Consider the following 24,000-nt stretch of genomic DNA (forward strand, 5'->3'; position numbering starts at 1 on the left):
GCTAAGTCAGATTTGGACGGATTTATTTTCCAGTATAGGACCTATGTACACAAATGTTAATTGTTTACTGTTGTACTGAAACATAGTTTTGTGCTTAATGGCCCCTACACACTGTAGGAGTTTTAAAGTTGTCATCAGATCGTTATGTATTTCACACTGCAGGAGTCTTTTTTTTTAATCGGCTGTCATTATATCTTTGTGGATTTCACACTAAACGATTGATCGCCGACTAGGGATCACACACTGATAATTAAAAACAAAGATGTAGCAAAGCAAAAACATTAACACAATCTGTGCTGAAACGAGAAAATCTCATGAAAAGAGCTACTCTACCCCACTGTGCCAAAATGAGATTAGATTAAAATTGGATTTTTATTTACTTTTATATATTTTGCATCCAACGTGCACGTGACGGGAACGCGGCCGCGCTTATTTGCCGCTTTTCTGCTCAATTCCAGTCAATCTGGGATGTTTTCGACCTTAGAAAACCCGAAAACAAGCTAAGCTAATGATGCTACCACCGCAGGTTGCTAATATTGTAGACCATAACAACAGCTATGGATGGCTACACTTCCTGGTTAGTCAGAGGGCTGATCTTCTTTGTTTTTTCACGGATTTCTCAGGCATTGGCACCACGTGTCTATAAGCAAGTGGATCAATATAGATTTGATGTTTAGTTCCAGACTCAAAGTCAACAAACAAGCAAAACCAACACAAAAAGCCCCACAAAGCTGTTACACTAACCTATTTTGAGACTTGCTCCTGTCCCTTAATGATGACTGAATGACCTGCTGTGTATGCTCCGCTACTGTAGGGGTTCTCTCATACCGCAAGTGTGCACCTTAATCCTAAGATTTAGTAGGTGACGCCTCCCCCATCCTTCACCACCCAGTCGATTTCATCACCATCAGTACCTGTCAACTGTCCCTGTACATTGTACGGCCCTCAAGGGCACATCCACACCCCTGCTCTGATCCCAGGCCTCCCCAGATAATATGGGCACGCTCTTCAAGGTTAGTCACTCCCCGATTGCTTGCTTCCATGCTTGGAGTTAGGAAGGACGGCGCACGTTTGGCTCACAAAGACAACAACCCGCATTTCATTTGTCAAATCTAGCATGCGCTCTGCCATACTCCATCAAACAAAGCTGCAGCTAGCTCGCGGAGTCATTTCCCTCTCTCCCAATTACAAATGAGTCCATTAGTGTGTCTGCAGTGAGCCCTCTGCCGCCTCCCAGTAATGGCTTGTGAGATTTCCATCATAATCATAATGGCTCCCAGAGCAACCATGAGTGCAGATGGAAGGTCGCTCATAGGTAATGAGCTATCTCACCACCCAAAGGGCACACGTCTTTTGCTTTGTTATCTAGAACTGTGTGTGCGCATGCGTGTGTGCGTGTTGGCTTGCACATGTGTTATTATGTGTGTGTGTGTGTGTGCACTTTTTTCTATTCAGGACAAGGGTGAGGATTTAGGAAAAAAGGAGGATAGACGGAGGAGTGAGGAGAAGATGATGCCTGGCACTGATACACATGATGACATTGGTATCTGTAGATACTGAATCACATAACACCAGTTGATGTTCTGTGTAAAGGCTAGGACCAAATGCCATCCTCACATTAGCGTGTGCACTGACATTCTGCCTGTCTTCTTCGCCTGGTTTTGTTATGTTGCCAAAAAGAAATATCATTACGGCTGTGCTGCCAGCATGACTCACCTCCACTTGCCATTCAAAACACATCTGATTATTTTCACCCGGCCTTGAGGAAACGGCAGCCAGCACACATCTGCATCTTCTGCCAATTATATTTTGAATGCTGCATTCTCAGGGTGTGTGCATGCCTACTATTCTAGCTAGCTTACTAAGCTGGCTGCAGGGCATGGGACTGCATGGAATGGGTTGATATAGCACTCCCTCTGCCCAAGCTTAATTGACCAGAGAGCAATATGCTGTTGTGAAGCAGGTCATATCAATGAGGTAACTTGACATGTTCATGCACGATCATATAGTCGTGTAATAAAGACCCGTGTTTGTCTGAGACTTTGCCATTTGCCCGGAGAGCTTTTCATATTAGTAATCAATAAACCGTAATCACACAATGCACACAGTGGATAATATAGGTCTACAGATCTAGTGCACAGAGAAAGAGGACATTGTGCTCTAAATATGAGCTTGGTTTTACCGCCGTGTAAGACGTCATATACTGTATACCTGACGTGACTCATTGTTAGCCTGCATGAGTTGAGCAGCTTTGGTCATGTGTACCCGTGTGATATTCCCCTGTGCACTCTCGTGGACTATTTCAGCTCATATCCATGTCTCCATAATTATCTGTATAAAAAGAAAGGTGAAGCTTTTAGACTCCAGACTCCAGAACAGCCCTCGGAAGTCTCCCTGCCATACAACGTAATATAGTGAATTATTAATGCTAGCAAGACTGATCAGCAGGCACAGTGGGATGTTCCTGCCTCCATAGTCTGGCAATTCAAAGACAGTGTACAGTACGTCCTTCTGAGAAGAATCAAAAGGAATGGGGTATTTTCTGCTTATGCAGCTCTCTTCTTTCACATTCTACATTAACCATTAGCATGTCCTAATGATAGGGAAATATACATAAGGGTCGGCCACTGCACCACACTGAGGCTCAGTCACCTCCCAGGAGGTCTGCCATCTCCCTCAGCTTTAATTTAAAATCATTCAGAGGCAAAATGGTAGCCGTGTGATTTATCCCTTATTACATTGCTTCTTAAGAAACTGTCAGGCAGTCTCATGAATTCATTCATCTCCATAAGCTTCCTCAGCGCCACTTAGACCCTATGTAATCTGGGTGAGACCTCTTATCACTTCATTTGCACGAGCAGGGGACTATCAATTCCTGTCCAGGATCTGGGCCAGGGGAATTAGAGCAGAGGTGTTTAGATGTGCCTGGACCAGGCGGCCATGCCAGGAAACTGATTAGACATCGAAACTCCATGCAGGTGTTCCATTTCACACGCTATGTTTACAATATTAGCCAGCATTAGCTGGATATATTTGGTTCTTTATTGCTTATGTTCTATTCAACCTAGATCACAATCAGCAGGCAATTTTCCATCATGAGTCATTGATATATCGCCACTGTGCACAGAGAGGCACTTAAAAGCATTTAGCTGGTGCCTAGCTCAACACAGTGGCCTCATAAAGGCAGACAATGGCTGAGCTTAATAAGAGCTGCAGAGGATCCCATGAGGGTGGAGGACCCATCAAGCTGGGGAATTTCATTTAATTTCCCCTGGGCCATCTATGTCTTGTACACATAATTACAGCCCAACATGCAACGCTCTTTGTGTTTTGTCAATAAATCCCCCAGGGGCAATCAGGACAGGGGTTGGACATGCCTCTGTGACCTGGGCTACTCGTAACACGCACAGCCACCTAATTACACTGCCTCTAACAAGCACTGTGCCTGGTGGTTGCAGGGAAAAGATGTGTGTTGGGTGTCGGGGCAACAAGGTCCAGCCACTCCTAGGGGCCTCTGGCATCGTTAAGATTTCTTGTAGCCGCCGCCACGCGTGCAGGGACAATGTTGTCGTTCTGACAGGCCTGCTGTGAGATCCCCTCATTTAGGTTTGTCTTTTGCAGTGGTGGCCAAGGCCCTCCCATGGGCTTAGAGACGAGAGGATTTAGGCATATCCTTTTCTTCAGCAGCCATTTCCTTGTAAACTGTATGCTATAATCCTATTGTGCCATGCATACAGTATACTGTATGCATCTCACATGGCTGCCTTTGACTAAAATCGGTGGTCATTTAGTGGATTACATTAGCCTGTATTTACTTGGCAAAACTATAACATTGCTTTTACCACATTATTGAGAAAATACCGCTAAGACAATAATACGCAGTGGTGTCATGTTCGTAGAACGTAGTATCCATGCCGTGGTACCAAAATAAATGTGACGTGCACTCGCAGGTATACGGAACGGAACGGTGCACGCGCATGCACGCTAGAATGCGTCCCCCTAGATTCAAGAGAAGACACACCAGCATACTCTCCAAGACACATAAAGTAACCACCCCCCCCCCCCCCCCCCCAGTAGGCTACTGCTTCTGTGTTCTGCACGCAACAACAATGCCTCCTCCTCCATCAAAGAAGAGATTCGTCCAAAGCAAACTTTTTAGTTTCGCTACTGCAGCACAGTCAAGAAGTTTGATTATTTTAAGTCTACTTTTGTGTTTGTGTCTAAAACTCTCATACTGTACATCAGTACATCAGCTGTTCTGTGGGCATGCGCACATGTAGGCACGTACGCACAAATGCACGTGCGTGAATAAATCACCATTGCAACACTGATAATACGGCAACTTATCAACTGAGATGTGAACATCCTTGTGAACCACATGATGAACTTGGGAATTTAATGTAGCTGTAATAACTTGCTTTTAAGCATTTACATTTAAAAACAATGTTCACAATAGCTCTGTAGAAGGAGGAAGTGTTCTACTGCAATGGAGTCTCCTTCAGAATATAGTACGTTAATTTAAAACCATGATACTTAGAGAGATAGAGATGGCTTTAAATCTGGCATTGCCTTCACCATCTCTCACACAGCTCTGCAAAACAGTCTCTGAGAAAGACTGCTTCAGAAAGAAGGATGAAGATGCTTTCTGTAGGTGAGCTGAGGTTGATCTTGAGAGGGGGAAGAGAAAGCCAGAAGCCAGTCAATTCCGAAGCAAGCTGCCTGCAGAAATCATTGGCTTGACAAAAGGCCAATGAGGGGGCAGAAGGTTTGTGTGCAAGTGACTGGCCCTTACGCCGGGGGGGCTTATGTGTAGGTGAGCTAGGCTTTGACTGACATCCGCCGAGCGCAGTGAAAAAGTTTAACCTTGGCATGTCAGAGAACTCGCTCTCTGCAGGCAGAGGGTGGATAGAGGGATGAACACAGAGAGAGAGAGAGAGAGAGAGAGAGAGAGAGAGAGAGAGAGAGAGAGAGAGAGAGAGAGAGGCACAGGAAAAGGTTTCAGCATAACAACAACTGGCTTTTTCGTGAGCAGCCCTTTCCAGAGACAGTGGTTTGAACCCAAGGTCTGACTGCATGCATTATTTAAGACTGGTAACTGGCAACAGTGCCTCATAAATAGAGATGAGGACAGACACCTGAGGAGCCGGGGGCGTACTCTCTCTTGATCGGCCACAGATCCACCGGACCCAACGTGACCCAGAAGGTTGCACATACATGCTACCCAGCTAGAACGGATGCTTCCATTCGGCTGGCCTCAGTTGTTCCTGTTGCCACTAAAGCTGTCAAATGACACTGTGGGGGGAAAGATATCTATGGCAGGGGTTTATTGCTTATTAGTAATTAGGAAATACTGTAATTTACTTTGACATGAACTGCACTTGGTAGTGTACAGTAAAATGCTATGTACAACTGACAATTTTTACACTGAGTTCAACACTAGTCAGAATGTTTGATGCGCTGGACAAAACTAATGATGTGCTTTATGCATGTTACCAAGAGTTGTCTATATCATATCAAGGGGTTCTTACCATTGGCTGCGTCTGGGCATTTTAAGCAGTGGAAAAGCTCTGCCTGATTATATACTTATCTAGTGCACATATTGTACAGAATATTAGTCTGGCTTGGGATTTGTTTCCATAGAAAAAGCTTCTCTGCATGTGGCCAATATCAGAACATTTATGAAATTTGTACACAATTTGTCAGGGACATTTTTCTTCTCCAGGTCAGGAAAAGATGGAAATGACTTTTTCTTTCCATGGGAGTGCACATCTCATTCAAACGGTGCATTTATGGCTTTCGTTGCTGATTGAATTATTTTCCACTGCTTGTGTTCTCAGCTTGCGTTGGGAATTGAATCATTGCCTTCGAAACATGATTCACTGCAGCCTGGGCTTTTTACCTCCCGTCTTTCAATTTCAAGGACTTGGCAACCTTGTCCTATTCAAACGTCTGCATTATTACCTTTTATTGTTGGCTACAAATGAATGGTGAGGTTGAGCACTCTAGAGGCGAGAGAAAAACACAGTGGCTTGTATAATATCCTGTCGCAAGGCAGAAGTCAAATCTATTACAGTCTTGAGGTTTTGATGACAAATCTCAGGGTTGTAGTTTGTCAAAGAGGAAATACTATTAGTGCCACTTGAATGCAGTAAATAAATAAATGCATGTGAAACAGTTTCACTGGCTTAAGCATTAGGCTTTTTCACAACTTGGTAAATATTGGCACTGTGTCATCAACATCAGCAATACCTTCAATCTACAGCTTAAACATTTTGCAAATACAGTATAACAAGTTCAGAAATTGGCCTCCAGCAATTAAAGCAAAAACGAACAGGGGTGAGTAAATATAGGTTTTAGCAATTTTTTTATGAGCCAAATTAATAATGAGCTTTTATAGTTTTGAAAGGTCTGAGACGTGCTCACAGCTACGACAATTATTACGTTAGTCCAATAATAACATTTGTGGGAGCTGGACAGCACAGCAACAATTCTGGCATGTTAATCATTGTCCATATCTGAAGTGTTGAGTGTTAGCGAGGGGATATGCACAGTGACAGAATGAGGATTGACCTGCTGGGACAATGACAGGGACCTCAGGCTGGGGTAGGTGGGAGGGGGGAGATGGAGGACCACAGGGGACAACAAGGCTCGCTATTGTAAAATGGGTCACAGTGAGTGGAGAGGGGAGCGGAGGAGGGTCAGCGCCCCAGAGGCAGGCTGCTGACACTCAGCCAGCAACCACAGTAGACGGCAGCTCTAGGTCCACAACAATCACTATAATGGGACTGAGTGCACCACCCCGCACTAACGCTGGCTTACAGCAATAACAATGTTCCATATCCACTTCCCATCCGTTTCCTGGTTTTCGTTAGCTTCGGTTGCCAGCAACAAATGTCAAGTAGTTATTATGGTCAGGGGGAAAATGATACAGGGAAAATGGTTTCAATGTGAAAATCTAAAATTGTAATTTCACCAACAATATCTTGTAATAAGACTGACCAATCTAAATACAAGGCAGTGACGCAAGGTAGTGTGCAAGGATTATTTTTAGCATGCAGCATAGCAGCACACAAGCCACCTCCATGTGTTACACAGGAGCAGGGGGAGGAAAATTATTGAATTTCTAACACGTTTTCTGTTGGCATGGCAATATCACAGAGAGGCAATATAAATAACCTATGAAACGCAATGACAGCCTGACGTTTTCACCTCGTGTCACCATCTCATTTCAGGAGAAGAAAAGGGGACGCACAATTGGTGTCAATTAGGCTGCTTCCATTTAATTACCAGTGTGTGTCAGTCAGGGGTGAAATGTCTCTCCTCTGACCTTCTCTCTCGTGGTGTATAGCACTGTCTGTCAGCTGTGTACCACTGCTTCCCAAACAGTGGGTTGGGAACCATTTGTATGGAGAGTGAATATCCCCTTTTCGTTTTTCGTTTCCAACATTAAAATGATTTTTGTTTAAGCTTGTCAAACATTTCAAGAAAATAAACACATTCGCTTTTCATAATGAATACAATTTAAAAAATCTTAAAATATTGCATATTTTAGTACTCAAAAGATCCAAATAAAGTAGGCATATCTAAAAATTACAAGTAGTAATTTTACAGTACATTACTTGAGTAAATATACTTTCCACCACTGCTACTGTGTGGATGAGAGGAGGAGGTATACGGCAGGCGGGCGAGAGATAGGCAGGGAGTGAGGTTACAGAGGGGTGGGGGGGGGTAGAGGAGGCTGTTTGGAGGCTGTCTGGGGAGTGCTGTTGCCTGCTGACCTGGTCATCCATCAGACAGGGTCCATCCATCCACCCCCCTCCCCCGACTCCACCCAGGGCCCCCATCAGTGCACTTCTCTGCTAGGCCGCGGGATCTCCACATTAATTTCTCATCTGTGGCTTCACCCTAATGAGCTCCGCCTGCTCGCCCACCTCTGAGACCCCACTGATTACCAGATGGGGGAGGAGGAGGGGGAGGGCGACCATTTGTCAATGGCAAGAGGTGGCATTTACGCTGCTGACCTTGCTGCCGAGGAGAGGGGAGACCAAAAAAAGGAAAAAACTCCAGAGCACTGCACTGTTTGCCTTCACGGCTGTTTAATAGCATGCTGCCTTGTCTGTGGATGATTTCTATTCATAAACATGAGCCAAGGAAGGAAGTATGGCATAAAGGAAGGAAGGAAGGAAGGAAGGGTGGTATTATTGCCTTTCTGTCAGAAGTAAATCTGATTTGTGGGTGAAACTTGAGTTGTCCAATTACACACCCCATGAAGCCTTGAATTCATGGAGATTATTCAGTTGTTGTTGCATTCCTAAGCCAATCATTTGATGACCGGTAGGAGACTTGCGGATGTCTCCAACCGGAGACATTAGCATCTTTCCACCGGTCATCAAATTATTGGCTTAGGAGTGAGACGAAAACAAAGACACACACAAGTAATTTCATGTCTTCTTGCTGAAATGGGAATGAAAGCCAGTTTGTCTTTCCTTCTGTGCCTTTGTGTGTGTGTGTGTGTGTGTGTGTGTGTGTGTGTGTGTGTGTGTGTGTGTGTGTGTGTGTGTGTGTGTGTCAGTGTATGTGTGTGTGTGTGTGTGTGTGTGTGTCGTGCAGCAGTGGAGGTGAGCAAAGTAGAGTGGGCGGACAAGGTACTGCATGCTGTGGTCAGCCATGGGGTCATTGTGTGTGTGTGTGTGTGTGTGTGTGTGTGTGTGTGTGTGTGTGTGTGTGTGTGTGTGTGTGTGTGTGCGCGCGCGTGCGCTCCTCAGAAGGGAGAGGGGATTTGCTGGCTGCGGGATGGAGGGGAGCAGTGTAGGTCTGTGACACAGGCTAACCTTGGCCAGGGCTACTGGGACTCTGGGGGTATCCATCACTATGGCAGCCTCGAGACCCAGACTGGGGGGGAGACAGGAGTTGCCAGAGGGAGGGGGGGACGCTAGTAAAAATTTAATGCACTCCGCAGAGCGGTCATGTCATACTTGGTTATGGAAAATAATCCCAGATGCCTGCAGTGCTAAAATGGAGCTGTAATGTGCTCGCCTCCTAACCCGGCCTGACAGCCGTGATGTACGACTACCATTACCGGAAAATATCACTTCAACTAACCCATGATCCGGCTCCGCTAAGGGTCATATTATCCATGAGGAACAAATTACATTCCCCCCAAAGTAAATACAAATTTCCTACCGGCCGGGTACAAAGCACAGAGGGGGGTGTGGTTCGTATGTTACCTATGACAACGGCTGGGCGGAGTGACAGGGATGATAAAGTACATGACAAATCACTGGCTGACAGGGTACTCTGGTGCAATCAGCCTCAGCTTCGGCCTAGCGAGCACCCACTCACGCCTGTAAACACCACTCTCTTCCTTTGGAGGGGGCAAAACACATAATCTTTTAACGCTGACAAGTTGCTCTCGCCTTTTTATTACTCATCCTTCCCACTGCGGTGGAAAGGAGGAGGAGGTTGGTGGGGGAGGGGCGGGAGGTGGGTGGGGGGTGGATATAAAATGGTTTTATGTACAGTGCTGCCAAGTGATTGAGAAACACTGCTCCTTCTTCTTCTGCTGTAATTGCCTAAGGGCAAACACAGCAGAACAATAAAGGAAGAGAAACAGCAAATATATTACCGGTTCAGATCTTTATTTTATGTCAAGGACAAACAGGTTCTCTTGGCTGCTCTAAAGCACCCACTTAGATCCCTCGTCTCCAATAAGAGCCCAGCGCAGGAAATTACAAGCACTTCCTTGCACAGCCATTAATAAAAAAAACACAAAGCATTTTCAAAATGGCATTTACAGCTTGTGGCCGCTGATAGAGAGAGAATAAATAACACTTAGGGAAGGTGTGGGCTACATAAAAAGGCTCAGGGGCAAGGGAGAATGCAAGGGAAATAAACGAGTTGTGGAATGATAAAACTCCTTTACAACTTAGCAAGGAGCCATTGTCTTCACAAATGGCCTAAGTAGTCCTATCGGTGAGCAGTAAAATCTTGACAAAGCACTTGAGTGCCAGCCTTATAAAAAGATTTGACTAGTGGCTTCAAGGTGCCACTTAGTGGCAAAAATCACTTAGCAAGCCGGCGCACAGTGGCTGGGCTTCAAAGACTGCTCACAATGACGAGACAGAACGGAAGTATTCATTCATCCATTCAAAAGGCTCTAATCTAAAAGATTACTTTCATGGCATTAATATGCCATGAAATGCACACATGCAAACATTTTGAGAGAGAAAAAAAGATAAGCCATAGACATAGAGGCTTGGCATATTGAAGGTTACAAAACAAGAAAAAGAGCACTGTACTGTATGCACTTCTCATTTTCCTCCTGGGACTAAAAGTGATTTTTCGGAATAGTTGAAAGACATTACTGGCCCATACATAATCATGTGCACACTGGCGCTAAAAAAAACCCTGCAGCCATTTCACATTCACTTTACCCTCATCATCCCCTTTAAACGGTCTCAGATGTTGGAAAACCTGTTGGCGTTAACTACAGCGTGAAACAGGGGAATGTTATTGGGGCTTTGGCGGACACACATCAAAGGCACTGTAGGCTATGGAACCCTCTCCTATGTGCTTCCCTGCCAGTAATACAGCCGCATCATAATTGGACTCAAGCTGCTCCGAATGAACAGACCAGTCCTACCTGCAGCCCAATAAAAAGAACCACCTGATCCCATCTGGATCCTCGATGAGGGTAAAGGGAGGGGAGAATAAGCATTTGCTGACTGTCTGCTTTTCAAGAGTGGAACCGGAGCCAAACTACTAACTTGACGGCTGGGAACAGAACTGGACCTCATGTCCAGCAAACACAATCAGCGCCAGGATTTCTTTCAAAATAGCAGCTCGGGGTGCTGCACAGATATGGCAGCTTTTACTCTGAAAGCCCCCCCCCCCCCCCCCTGCCGTTCCATACAAAAACTGAGAGAAATAATGTTTGACAGAAAATAATCTTGCTTACCTCGCTATAATTACGATAAAGTCGCTCGATATACTGGTGAAAGTTCGTAGCGGTCAACAGTAATTGCACGTAGGCACTCAACAGAGTGCAGTTCTAGTTACTTGCGCAAGCAGACCGTGCAGGTATGTGCTACGATGCGTATGTCCCATGACGTGATGAAGATAAGTACCAATACCAGGGTATAATTGGTTATCGATGGTGACGTAATGATATGTTTCAGTGTCAGGTGGATTAAAGGGACATACGCATCAAACGGCCCGAGTAACCACAGTATACCACTAATCAACTCACAAATTACATACATATATACCTAGAGGCATTTCCTTTAATCCACGTCACCATTGAGAGCCAGTTATAACCCGTCACTCACCCGTATTAATTACATCATTACTAATTGATTGTTGTTAATTACGTAACGAAAGAATGTTTTTGAATTTGTTTCAAATGAATTACCATCATCTCCTTTAACAGTTGTCAAAATAGTTTCAAAATACTTTTCAGGTTATTTAAAGGAAAAATAAGCAATATATCTGTAGAATAGAGGTTACAGAGAGATCGTGTTCTAGATAGACTACCGCTGCGTCAGGACAAAATAAATCTTTAGCCAGGAGAGACGAAAGTGATTACATAATCTAAAGGTCATCATACCTTTGTTTTGGGAAGGTTTTCCCCTAGAGCTATATAAGGAATATAACTGTAAAATAGAGGTTACAGAGAGATCATGTTGTATCAGAGGAAAAGTGCAAGTCATAGATAGACTTGCGTTGCGCCAGGACAAAATTAATCTTTAGCCAGGAGAGACGAAAGGGATTGCATAATCTAAAGATCATCATCAGCTTTAGAGAGAAGTTAAAGGGAAGTCGTTGTGAAACACGGGATGAAAAAGAAGGACCATCATCGGCTAGACAAGACTCAGGAAGTCTTGGCGGAGAAGTAGCTGGCGGAGAAGTGACAATCCTAACACAATATTACTGAGAGAGCTCTAGTGTTCCACCAAACCGAAGGTAAACTCGGGAACAAGAGCAAGGAATTGTTGTTGAAAGAGACAGAAAGAAGAGGAGGATTCCAGATCTTATTATCAAGCCACAGTACTTGTCGACAGTACTTGCTCGCTCTGCTTGCGCACTAGTAGGCCATTTATGGCCATTTATGGCCTACTTGGGTGCAACAAGCAAGTAGGCACTCGACATAGTGCAGTTCTAGTTATTAATATAATCGACTAAATCAAATCTTCTGATTTAGTAATATCGCTCATGCAGCCCTAGATTAGACTATTAAAATAGTGAACACAAAACTGTAGTATTGTGAAGAATAGCACTTTTAAGAACCAGTTATAAATACCAGTGCCATGCTGAAACCAGTCCCCTTGTGGTCCCCCAAGTCTAGCCCCAAAAAGGCAATGCACACACGTGAAAAAACTACACACAGATAATAAATACAATTAATTTGTCAGCCAATATCTATGTTACTAGTACAGCCCTTCACAGTTGTATCACCTCGTCACTAGTATGCATGTATGAGGTGTATGTGATAGTGCTGCTGTTTTCCATCAGAGAGAGACAGGCAGTATAGGAAAGCATCTCAACGGTGAAGCCTTGGCAGAGATACTAATGACAGCCGAGATAGAGCTAATAATACTTACATGATAAGGCGTCTATAGCGGGTCAGCCTCCTCCCTGTCACCCGGCACACCATTAACATGTCATGATAGAGAAGCCCTATCCTACAGGTCACTGTGTAATGAACGGACCACTCTGACAGCATTGTGTGTTTTGCAAAGATACACGTGCACGCACACTCGCACATGCATGCGGCGAGATGCGAAAGGGGCTGTCTCTTATCAGAGCTCGGCAGCTCCTGTCGAAGCGGCAAAGGGCTTTTCTACACCAGGCAGAACGTGATTTCTCCCGGGAACACTTTTTCCATTTCCTGCTTTTGAAGGGAAACTAAATAAGCCACGTTTGTCCGCATCTGAATCCATTTGACCCGTTAAAACGCCTCTGCTCTCCGCCGTGGTGTTGTAAAGTAGAACGCATCATCCGCAGAATGCAAATGGCGTTGGTGGCGGGCACAGTGCGCCTGGCAGGGACTGATAGTGGCAGAGGTGACTGGAACCAGGACGGGTGGGTGTGGGTGGGGGGGTATAGTAACAGTTGTTAAGTGGGAGCTCCAATTACTCCCTAACACAGAGGAAAAACGTGGGAGCCAGCCCCTGTCATAAGGGTCCCCTATTTACTAATTCACTCCTCTGTTACTTTAACACACAATTAATCAGTGACAGGAAGGTGTAGTCAGTGCTGTTCATCAGCAGCGTAACGTGAGCCACGGCGAATTAATACAGTCGCTGGGGGGATTACAGCTTACCGTGCTCTCTTCTCCCTCTCTCCCTGAAACAAAAGGAATTGCCACCGAGACAGGAGCAATTTAAATCGACAACGCTGAGTAATGACTCAATTTGCTGCACAGTCTAAACACCACAAGCAAATGGCATTACTAAATCATTAGGCTGGATCTGGGATCTCTAGTTAGAAGTCATTGGGTAATAATGGCTGCTCTCAGATTGTGAGCACCTATAAAAAAGACACGTCGACTTGCAAATAGGTCAAAGGAATAGTGCATTGCATAAATATTGAGCCAAAAATATACTGGATTGAGGGCTGATATTGGATTATTAACGGAATAACATCCCAACTATTTGATGAAACAGTGATGAACAGTAAACACCATATTAAAATAAAAAAGTATTATATTCTGACTCGCTTCCAATGCAGATCAACTACACGTATCGTATATTATCACTTGTTTGAAGAAAGATTACATCATTTTCTTGAATGTTACTTACATTAGGCTACTTGAAGCATTTTCCAGTGTAAATAGGTTCAGAGGCATCTACTGAAAGAGTTTCTGGCTGCTACATTATATGCTGTAGTGTACAGTAAATGGTTGGTTGGTTGCCTGGCTTGAATTCAGATGCAGGGTTTTTACATTTATGTTTTATATAAAGGTTTTTCTTAAGAACAGCAGTGAAAGCAAATACTCCCAGCCTTTAAAGCCACAGAATACTCACTTAAATGGAATCTCAACCCTGAAAATCCATAACAGTTTGATATAGACTTTGCACATCATTAATTCATCTATAATTAAATGTGCAGAACTAATTAAGGCTTTCTCATAGTTATCAGGGTGTTTAAGTCTAATTATATTCACAAGTCTAATATTTGATTCTTATTGAGCACACTGATACAAATATATTATATGGATATGATCTACATTTTATGGTGCCTTCTCTAGTGCAAGATACAGTAAGTAGTAGGAATTCAAATTAAATTAAGTTTTACCTTGTCTTCTTGGTCACTCTCGCTGTCACACTGCAAGAGAGAGGAAGATTCATAGTTATTATTCATAGTTACAGTACAGGAGGGTGATGATTTCTATTTTAGTAGAAACTGCAAGGACTGGAGTAGAATGCCATCTATAAGTGAAGCATACTGTACAGTACAGTATTCTCATGGAAAAGTCCACCATATTCCCTAATTAATATTGCATCAAGTCCTTAAAGTACAACCAACATTCTGAAGCTCATCCCTTTTAGTCAAAATTCATACCAAGATTTTTCTTTTTTACTTTTACTTTTACTTTACCAAGAAGCTGAAATCATTTCAGAAAAAACTGACGGAGCCTGGTCTCGACTTTGTTAGCAAGGAACTTGTCATTTGTTCTGAAAGTATAGCTCACCATTCTTGAAAACTATTTAAGATGATGTCTGGAAAATATGAAATGTTGACATAAAAAGAAAATAACTTGGCAACCCTAATTAGCAACTCAAACTTATGCATTTGGTTTTTGTTATTTTAATTTTATGCATCGATGTGAATTTCTTATATTTTCCTTCCAGTATGACAGAAAACCTAAACAATATAAACTTAGAAGCCCAGGATCACAGTAGATGATTGGCACAGGGGTGAAAAATGGGTTACAAAATCGTGGGATAAAAAATATATTTAGAAAAAAGAAAAAAAAACCTTAGAACAATAGAACACATCCTGATTGGCTTCTAAAGTTTTCAGGAGTAGCCCGCTTTGTACCCATTTTGTACAAATCGCCACAACTCCTCAACGCAGCATCCAATTGCGGTGAAACTGTGCATGCATATTCCCACTAGGCTGAAGAAGAAATGCCACTTGACAGTTTTCAAATCGGCGTCATGGTGGTGCTACAACAGGCCAAGTCGCGTCTCTCAGTCACACCCCGCCTTCGGGTATGGGCACTGATGACGCGGAGGAGGAAACACGCCGCCAGCACCCACAGTGCCCCGAGCGGGAATCGAACCCAGGACCTTCTAGCTGTGAGGCGACAGCACTACCAGTTCCTTTTGAAATGACAGCTTGCTAAAGGTATAAGCAGATCAGTGTTCCTACATATTCAGTGCCTCAGTGGTATTAGCTGATTAAAACATTGGATAAAAGCAAACAGAAGAACAAATCTCACATAATTAAGCAGTCCCCTCCCACCCCACCCAAACTCCAATAATATTTCAAATTGTAACTATTCGTGGACTAGAATCCTAAAACCTCAACTGCCACTCGAATTGTGTTTCTATCATGCGTGTTCCCAATTTCCTTACTTAATGGTTGATACTCGGTATCTAGACATGGTGAGAAAAAATAGTAAAGGAACTCTTTGACGGAGGGAAAAAAAGTGGTTGGATTTCATTTTTCCCCTCCAATTTCAATTTCAAGGTCCACTTAATTCTTTATCAACTAATTAGTGTGATGCTGGGTGACCGGCAGCCCTCGAAGTCGTGCATATGGCTGAGGCACCGAGAAGCATTGGAGTCGGAAATGAAGAAGGCATTGGGGGGTAATATGGGTAGGGGCTGGTGTGGGGTCTGTGCATGTGTGTGTACATGTGTGTGGGGGGTGGATGGGTTGTGTGCAGGATGGGGTGTCGATTAAAGGGGGGGGGGGGGGGGGGGGTGGCTGAGTTATCTGCCAATGTGAAGTGATTGACAGCCCCAGGGAGCCAGGCCACAGAAGGCCCCTGTCTTATCCCCCCCCTCTCTCTCTCTCGTTTGATTTTCTTTTTTTTTGCTGATCCGGAGCCCTGCAGAGCTGAAAATGTAGCAGGCCGGGCTCATGGCTGCTCTATTCCTTGGACTGACCGGTAAAGAGGGCCCCTGTGAGCTCAGCAGGAGCACGGCATCCAATTTACAGGCCTGTCCCACACAGCCCCAGGGGCTGCCGGCGGCACACTGCCATGATGGTCAGCTCCAGCAGCTCATAAATTATGCAGAGGCAATAAATGCACTGGGCAAACACTCCCTCAGACGCTCCCCAGCTCTGTATTTTTCCCCTCTCTCTTCTCCCTGCCTGCCTTCATCCCTTATTCCCCCAGATTTTAATACAGTGCACATAAGCCAGCAGCCATATAGAGACTGTCAGCTGTACAGATAAATATGGATAATAGAAGAAATGTGAAGACTGATTACATGTGGCAGGGTGCATGGTAGAAAACGCTGCACAATGTCATACATGCATGTACATTCATCGCAGCGTGTGAATAGATAACACCTGTCGGACCATGTATCAGTCTCTCGCACGGCCCCCTACGTGGACCAAATGCTGCAGAGGACGCGATCAGATGAGCTGCATTCGCTGTCTCAACTGCTTGCATGTATTTTGGCCCTTCAGACTGCTACAAGAGTAATGTGACCAAGAACTCATTAGCCGCTTCTCCGACTGTGCAAACCACACACAAGAATGCGAGCAGGGAAGGAGTTAAAATAATGGTAGACATTTTTCCCCCCACTGTGTTGTGATCCATAAAAAAACACTAGCAGTCGTTCTTTCGCTCCTTTTTCTCTCTCTCTCTCTCTCTCTCTCTCTCTCTCTTTCTCTGCGTCGTCCCTAGCTGTGCTGAGCCAATTGCTTTGATTGCCAAGATAGAAGCCGGCTGGAATGACTTGCCCTTGCTTGTGAAGCAAATGGAACATGCTAATGGAACTCATCGTATTACCCGATGCAAAAGTGCCATAGCTCATTACTTTAAGATAAAAGGATATCACTGTAGACGGCGAGCAGAATTGACTTTCTGCGCCACGACTTGATGATGATTTAATCAACTGCTCTCTTTCACTTCTCATCCGCATGCCTGTCGCTTTCACAGGTGCCACTAAACGAGGCCCTCACAGTGGCTCACACAGCCAGTGAGGGAGAGAAAAAAGAAAGGAATTGCTGTCATTACTTTTTTCTTCATCTCTCCCTGAGAATAGAGGTATGCAAATTTCCCAGAGCCACAAAGGATGGGGGGAGGGAAAAGAGGAAAACTTAATAAAATGGAAATACCTTTATAATGAGCAAAGTACAAAAATAAAGAAAAGAGAAAGAGAAAAACAGAGATCAAGCATGACATGCAGGCAAGGGCAGACAATATGAACATCCTTCCACAAGCACAGTCGCCCACGCTTCGTCACGCCCAGTGTTCCAACACGGAGGAAACAGAACAAATAACGATTGCCTTGGAAAGATAAAAACAACTCAGGCATATACAAGCAAACAAGTCAGAGCTGTCAGTCAATGATACGTGATCATAGTGTAATAATGCCCAACCTTATGCATAAAACAACCTAAAACAAGGATGTAAAGCAGGCACGAAGGAAAGATCCTTAGTGTCTGTTACTTAGCAATGTGTACGTTAGAAACACAAGCAGAGAGGGACTGCTGGATAATGGTAAGTCTGGAAGGGGTGTCTGTGAGAGTGTGACACTGCTGCGTATAATTAATTGGTATAGGCCTAACCATTAATAGGGTACTCAGTCTCTACAGTATGTTATTGTATCATCATGAGGCACAGGTGTCCTCAGAAATTCACTTATTAGCTACTACTGAGTGAGTATATATAACCATAGAGATGTCACATTTCAGACTTCAAAGGCCCCTTTAAAAAGAAGGTCAGGTGTGAGGTGTCTAAAAAGCGACAATGGAATGAAATAATATTTGAGAGACAACTCAAGCAGCCAGAGGTGCTGTCTTCACACAAACATAAACATCTTAAATACAATGAAACTTTGTTTTAATAATTCATATATTACAAATTCACATCAAATGAAGACCTGGGCCTAAACATTGTGAATAGTAACAACATTTAGATAAGTGAAGGTAGCCATCTAGGCTGAGTCAGGGAAGTAGTTCTTATTTAAAGCAGTCATGTACAATAAGGAAAGCATTAGTCCTGGGAGGGGACTGACGAGGTAAAGTGATACTGTACCCAGGCCCACTGCTATTTACACAGGCCTGGCATTATACTGTACAGCTAGACCCCAGTGTTTAGCTTAAGTAACACAGGAATGTCAAACATTAGCCTCGGCTCTAAGAGCTGTTGATGTTGGCCTGTATCCGGAGCACTTCTGATTGCCCCGTTGCTCTCACCCGGGCCTCCCTTTTGGCTGAGTGCTCTTACAAATTTCCCTACACTCTATCCAAGCGTCGAGGCTTTTGTTTATATTGGTCTGAAAGTAGGAGTAAATTATTCTTGTCCTAAATCCTCTCCAGCTGAGAGCAATATTGGCCCAATAGATGGGGAACATGAGGAGGCCATGGGCTGAATAGTAAACGATGATGGTGCTATGCCATCGTCTACAGCAGCGGGTTTCACCAAAGAGCTCTTGCCAAACCTGACCGCAGAAAAATGTTTGTACTAAAGAGTTAACCACATCATACAAAGATGCGTGCGAGACAAGTATGCCATGCTCCCTCTTCCAACCTAACTCTGCAGTTCTGGAAATCCGCTGGTCTACAAATACAAACAGATGTTAAGTCAATCAAGACAAGGAACAAAACAACATGGCATACATAAACGATTATTCTGGAGGCAAACTGGGTGGATTTAACTAGCTCATTATACTGTAATTTCCAATCCCATCTGTAATGTCGGCTCTGATCTAATATTCTCTCGAATGCAAAATTCTTGAAGTCTGACTCTGCAGTGGATGTGTATTGCCGTCCACACCCGTGAGAGACATTAGCCTCAGGTTATGCTGGTTGCTGTCCATGACCCCGAAATTAATTACAGCTGATATGGGCTTCATTAAAGGGCCCTGTCGCGCAGAGGGCCGTGGCTGTTTATCAGCCTGGGCCAGGTTGTCCTGCAGGATGGCTGAAGGGTTTTAAGGCCAAGGGACGGGTGGGAGCCAGCCAGCTAGCCAGCTTGCCTGTCTGCATGCAGGCATGCCTGGAAGCTAGTGAGACAGCATGAAATATGACAGCCATCGCCAGGGTCAGCTCTGACAGTGCCAATTTGATGTGCTGTCGTCAAGGGCTCCTCACCGCCTCCCCCTTCCTCCCGGATATAGCTGTGTGTCCTGATGGTTTTCTGATGCAAACGGTCACGTGGTAAAAATGGTTTTTCTCTCTCTCACCTCCTGCTGCATGCTCCTCCATCTGCTGCTGGGGCCGGGGTGCCGCCGACCGCCTGCCTGTCACAGCGTGCGTGGAAATTAGCTGGGGAGGAGGTGCTCGCTTGTGCTAATTACATTTTAATCATTGGAAATGTGTTGGCAAATCAAGCCTTGATTGCCATCTTGGAGCCCAGCACTCCCTCTCTGTAGGTCTCAGGGAAAAGGGGGAAGCCTGCAATGCGGCTGAGCCCAGGCCATGCCGAGCCACTCGCTCACCGAACCCCCACCACCCCACTCCATGTGCCACAACTCCAAATGGCTGTATGCCGGGGCCTACCGCTGAGCCAGTGCTGTGTTATTCATGGAGAATAGAGGAGAGACCAGGATGGTGGGGAGATGGGGGGGGGGGGGGAGGGTGTCTGTGCCATATTCATTGTATCCCACCCACACATTGCACAGTCTGCCAGTCCCTCCACTGTGAACTGAGGAACAACAAATAGAGCCAGGCAGGAGGAGACAGACTGATGAGCTCAGGGGTTGCTACACAGCACCCGCCTGGCACATAGAAGGAGTTGACGGCAGCAGGCTTTTCCGACGCAACTCACTCACTAATTAGTTTTCTTATAAAATAGGTGGAAAAAACTGACTAAATATGATCATCAGATAATTGTAAGTGTTCCAGAGAAAGAGAGAGAGAGAGAGAGAGAGAGAGAGAGAGAGAGAGAGAGAGAGAGAGAGAGAGAGAGAGAGAGAGAGGGAGAGGGAGAGGGAGAGAGGGAGAGGGGGGGAGAGAGAGAGATAGAGAGAGAACACTGGAAGCAAGGAGGTAAAGAGTTTCTCCTCATCTGTTGCTGGTGGTGTTGACTGCGGGTCATCCATCTCGCTGATGGGAAGTGGCGACACGGTCCGCTTCGATGAGCAGAGGCAGAAACACTAACACGACTGGTAAAGCTCAATCACCCACTTCCTGCAGGCCTGTCCCACACTCTGAATTATTGTATCAAAGGTGATTTGTGGCAGATTCATTTCCTTCTGTTATGGGCAGGGTTAAGTACTCAGTCTACAGGCTGACTTAACAGTAAAGGCTCATACGGCAAACCAGCATGAAGACGCCATACGTACATACACTTGACTGCAGGGTTCATGCTGGAGTCTGAGGTTACTTGACCTCAGAAAATAGAAAGGAGGAAAGAAACCATCTTGTTTCGGGGGGGAAACAACTGTCAGAAAATCCATAGAAGACAGCTTTGTCAGAAAACACCTACACATTCAAGTGGTTGGAAGGAAATTCAACATGACATGTGTGACTGGGATAGATCGTTAAAATAAGCAGGGTCTGTGGTGATGACATAGGACTTCTAATTTCCACAGCATCTGCTGCATCATGTCAAGCTGTCATAAATATGTATGGTACAGTACTGTGGGGGGGGGGGGGGGGGGGGGGGGTTAAACAAAAAATCAAAGGGGTAAAGTGGGAGTGTTTAAGACAGACAGTCCACATAGTGACATAAGGCATGCGTCTCTAGTCTCTACAGTCTATGCTTCCAACAGCCAAGTGTGTCCGCATCAGGGAGAACCAGACTGCCGTCTGGACCAATATAACCAGTCCTGATCTACAGGACCAGCGCCAGCCAACTGCAGCAGGCCAACATCTGAAGGCAATTTCCCTTCAAATGTAAAACTTTATCCAGACGGCATTCAATTTGACCGCAAAAAAAACCTCTGGATTTCAGACAGAGGGATAGAGAGCAGCTTGAGGAGTGAGGGAGCGAGGGAGGGAGTGGAGGGGGGTTAGGGGGGGCAGAAAAACGAAGCCTTCTATAAAATAATAAGAGCTTTATAGTCTATGACCTCTGGTTTCAATACCCTGGAGCGCATTCTTTTCATGTTTTATTTGACTGGACTTGGCCCAGACTTATTGAAAGAATATTTGAGGGGGGAGAGCTTTCTGCATCTGGCTCCTTTTTTTATTATGATTTCCATATTGTTAAATCTCTAATGGTTTACATTAGAAACGACACCAATGATATTGAATTAGAGAGCTGGCTCAGCAGTGTCAGCAAAGGAGGTGAGGGGCTCCAAAGTGAAAAAGAATACTCTTCTGAAATGCAGATGAGTTGTGTTCACGCACGCACGCACACACGCACGCACGCACGCACCACAGGTGCCTGTTTGGGCCCGGGCGATATGGACAAAATATCACAAAATATTCACCAAATACATCATTTTGTGACAATAATATGCATTTTCCTTTCAAAATTTTCAAAGATTGTCCAAATATAGCAAAAAAATCACACCCGTGTGAAGTAAGTGGTAAGTGGCAACTCCGTGTGGGGGGGTTCCCGGAACTTCCAGACCCGCATGAACGCACCCAGGGTCCGAAACGGTCGAGAAATGACAGAGTTACCGTGTGGAGGTTCCCAGGGGGTCCCTCTACTGTACTGTACTGATACAACTGAAATCACCCTATATACAGTTAATATGTCTGTGTGTGTTAGGCTGCACAACAGTGACACTTGGTTTTGAAAACCAACCCAAGTCTATTTTCGTGCTCAGACCCAGGCACCCAGGCAGCCAGCCAGCCAGGCACACACAAAGCTACTTAATGAAGTGGTTGCACCACTTAAAAATGGCAAACTCCAATCTCACAACGCATCACAAGAGCTTGTCAATCAGCTATTTATTTTCTTCCTTCATGTGTGATTGGTTAGTAGGAAGCATGCATGGAGCTCCAACGTTACTCATCATTTAAGCCGCTCTCTGTGAGAGACATGAAGCAGTGTGTGGAACTGGAGCTGCAGGGCACAGATTTCCACTGATTAAAAAGGGGCCAGGCACAGCTTCCCGAATGTCAACGTATTATTCTCCCACACAACGCACGCACGCATGCACCTTTCACAGAACAGCCTGAGACTGTAGGAGGAAGACGAAGGTGTAGTGTTTTTTTCTTTCTTACAAATGCATTTGTTATACAAGAAAAAGACACGTTCAATATTTGAGTCAAGAGGTGAGAACATGGTTCTCTCAGCTATAGGCACGGCTCCAGGGCACCTGGAGGTGGAAAGCACAAAGCAGTTACTGATGAACTGTTGGAAAGAATGAAAATCAACAAATGTGCACAAAATCTCACCTCAGTCCTGGAAACAATTTCCACAGGACAACGGATTCAGTCAAAGCAGATGAAGTATTCTGAGCTAATTAAAGTACATCAAAATGCATTGTTTGCACCATTATGGTGACTCCCCATAGATGGGTCCACTTGGTGTGCATTTTAATTACGGAACACAAAAGGCATTTAGCGTTGATGCCTGGCATCTTCATTAACGCAATCACCCCATAAACACAAACAATCAAACTTATAGTAATGCATTTTCCTTATATGCAGTATTGTAATGAATAATACTGTCAAGAAGACCAATTGCATTTTTTTATATACTGTAATTAAGGCTGGTGTAACAAAAAGAAACTTCTGCTAAATTTACAGTTTGGAAACACCCAAGCCCATATAATACCCTATTAAAACCCCCTAATGGCCAGTGACGTAATTGACGTAATAAATCAATAAAAACAGTGAAATGTGCCAATATTTTTCTATGCACAATGGACACAAACTGCAATACAAGTCACGTGGAAGTAGTCTGCCACATAATCCTCCGGGGAACGTAAAAATATGTGTCAATTTCCTCCCTATGTATAAATTATGCTCAACCTACAGAATAGTATGATTATATAATGCATGGATGCAAATGCTGGTATGCATGCCTGGCAATGGGCTCCAACCCTGTGGTGTGGGGTGATATATGCTGTATCCTCTACCCTCTCCCTGCACATTGACTCATAGCAGAGGGAAGGCAGGGTGATATATGCTGTATCCTCTACCCTCTCCCTGCACATTGACTCATAGCAGAGGGAAGAAAATCAGGATTAGGTCCTGTGCATCTAATCACTTAACTTCTCACACCTGATGGCACACTATTAACTTTCACTGTCTCCGGTGACCCTGTGGGTCGTTGCCCATCACATCAAGTTTTTATTAGGGAATTTTCCTCATCATTAGCCATGGCCTGGAAACGAGCCATTAATATTCATACTGGCAAACCAAAATGAGGTCCCGCCGATTTTCCATCATCCGGGCTGTGAGCTGTGCAGCTGCTGCCGCTAACAATGCCCCAATGCTGCACACATTCATAGAGTATCATTACGGGGCTCCATAAAGCTCCTGCCCCTGATGGGGAGGAGGACCCGAGTGGAAGTGGTAGAAGGAGGAGGAGGCTGTGAGGCTTGCAGCCAAGCTGACACCAGACCCAGAGCGAAACGGCCTTGCTCTGCCAACAATCTGCCTGGAAGTCTCATCCATAAAGACTGCCACAGTCAATGCTAACAACCCCTGCAGCCTCCTGCCAAGGACACACAGATGAGATGCAGAGTTCCGTCAGTGCTCCCACATTTGGAGTCAGAAACACTGTACCCCCCATTTGGTCATGGCTTGAGGGCTTATAGAAAGAAATCACACTCGTGTGAAGTGAGGGCCGCTCTTATCATACATGGTCATACATCATCACATTCCGGCCAATCACTTTTGGCGTCCTCACTTTATCTTCACTTTTTAAGCCCTAAATCATCGATATGGGGTACACTCACACACAAA

At 44.8% G+C, this 24,000-nt stretch overlaps 1 protein-coding gene across 9 annotated transcripts in view; it reads right to left on the reverse strand.

The window, feature by feature from the left end:
* The window catches only part of auts2a (activator of transcription and developmental regulator AUTS2 a), a 322,838-nt gene that overhangs the window by 97,891 nt on the left and 200,947 nt on the right, over nt 1-24,000 (reverse strand). For all 9 annotated transcript variants that reach the window (XM_080780254.1, XM_080780259.1, XM_080780256.1 and 6 more), the window contains one exon: nt 14,296-14,325. In XM_080780254.1, coding sequence (XP_080636380.1) covers nt 14,296-14,325 — 30 coding nt within the window. The remainder of the gene's footprint in view (nt 1-14,295; nt 14,326-24,000) is intronic.

Source organism: Protomyctophum bolini (genome assembly GCF_963924005.1).
Source record: "Protomyctophum bolini genome assembly, chromosome: 13".
NCBI lineage: Eukaryota > Metazoa > Chordata > Actinopteri > Myctophiformes > Myctophidae > Protomyctophum > Protomyctophum bolini.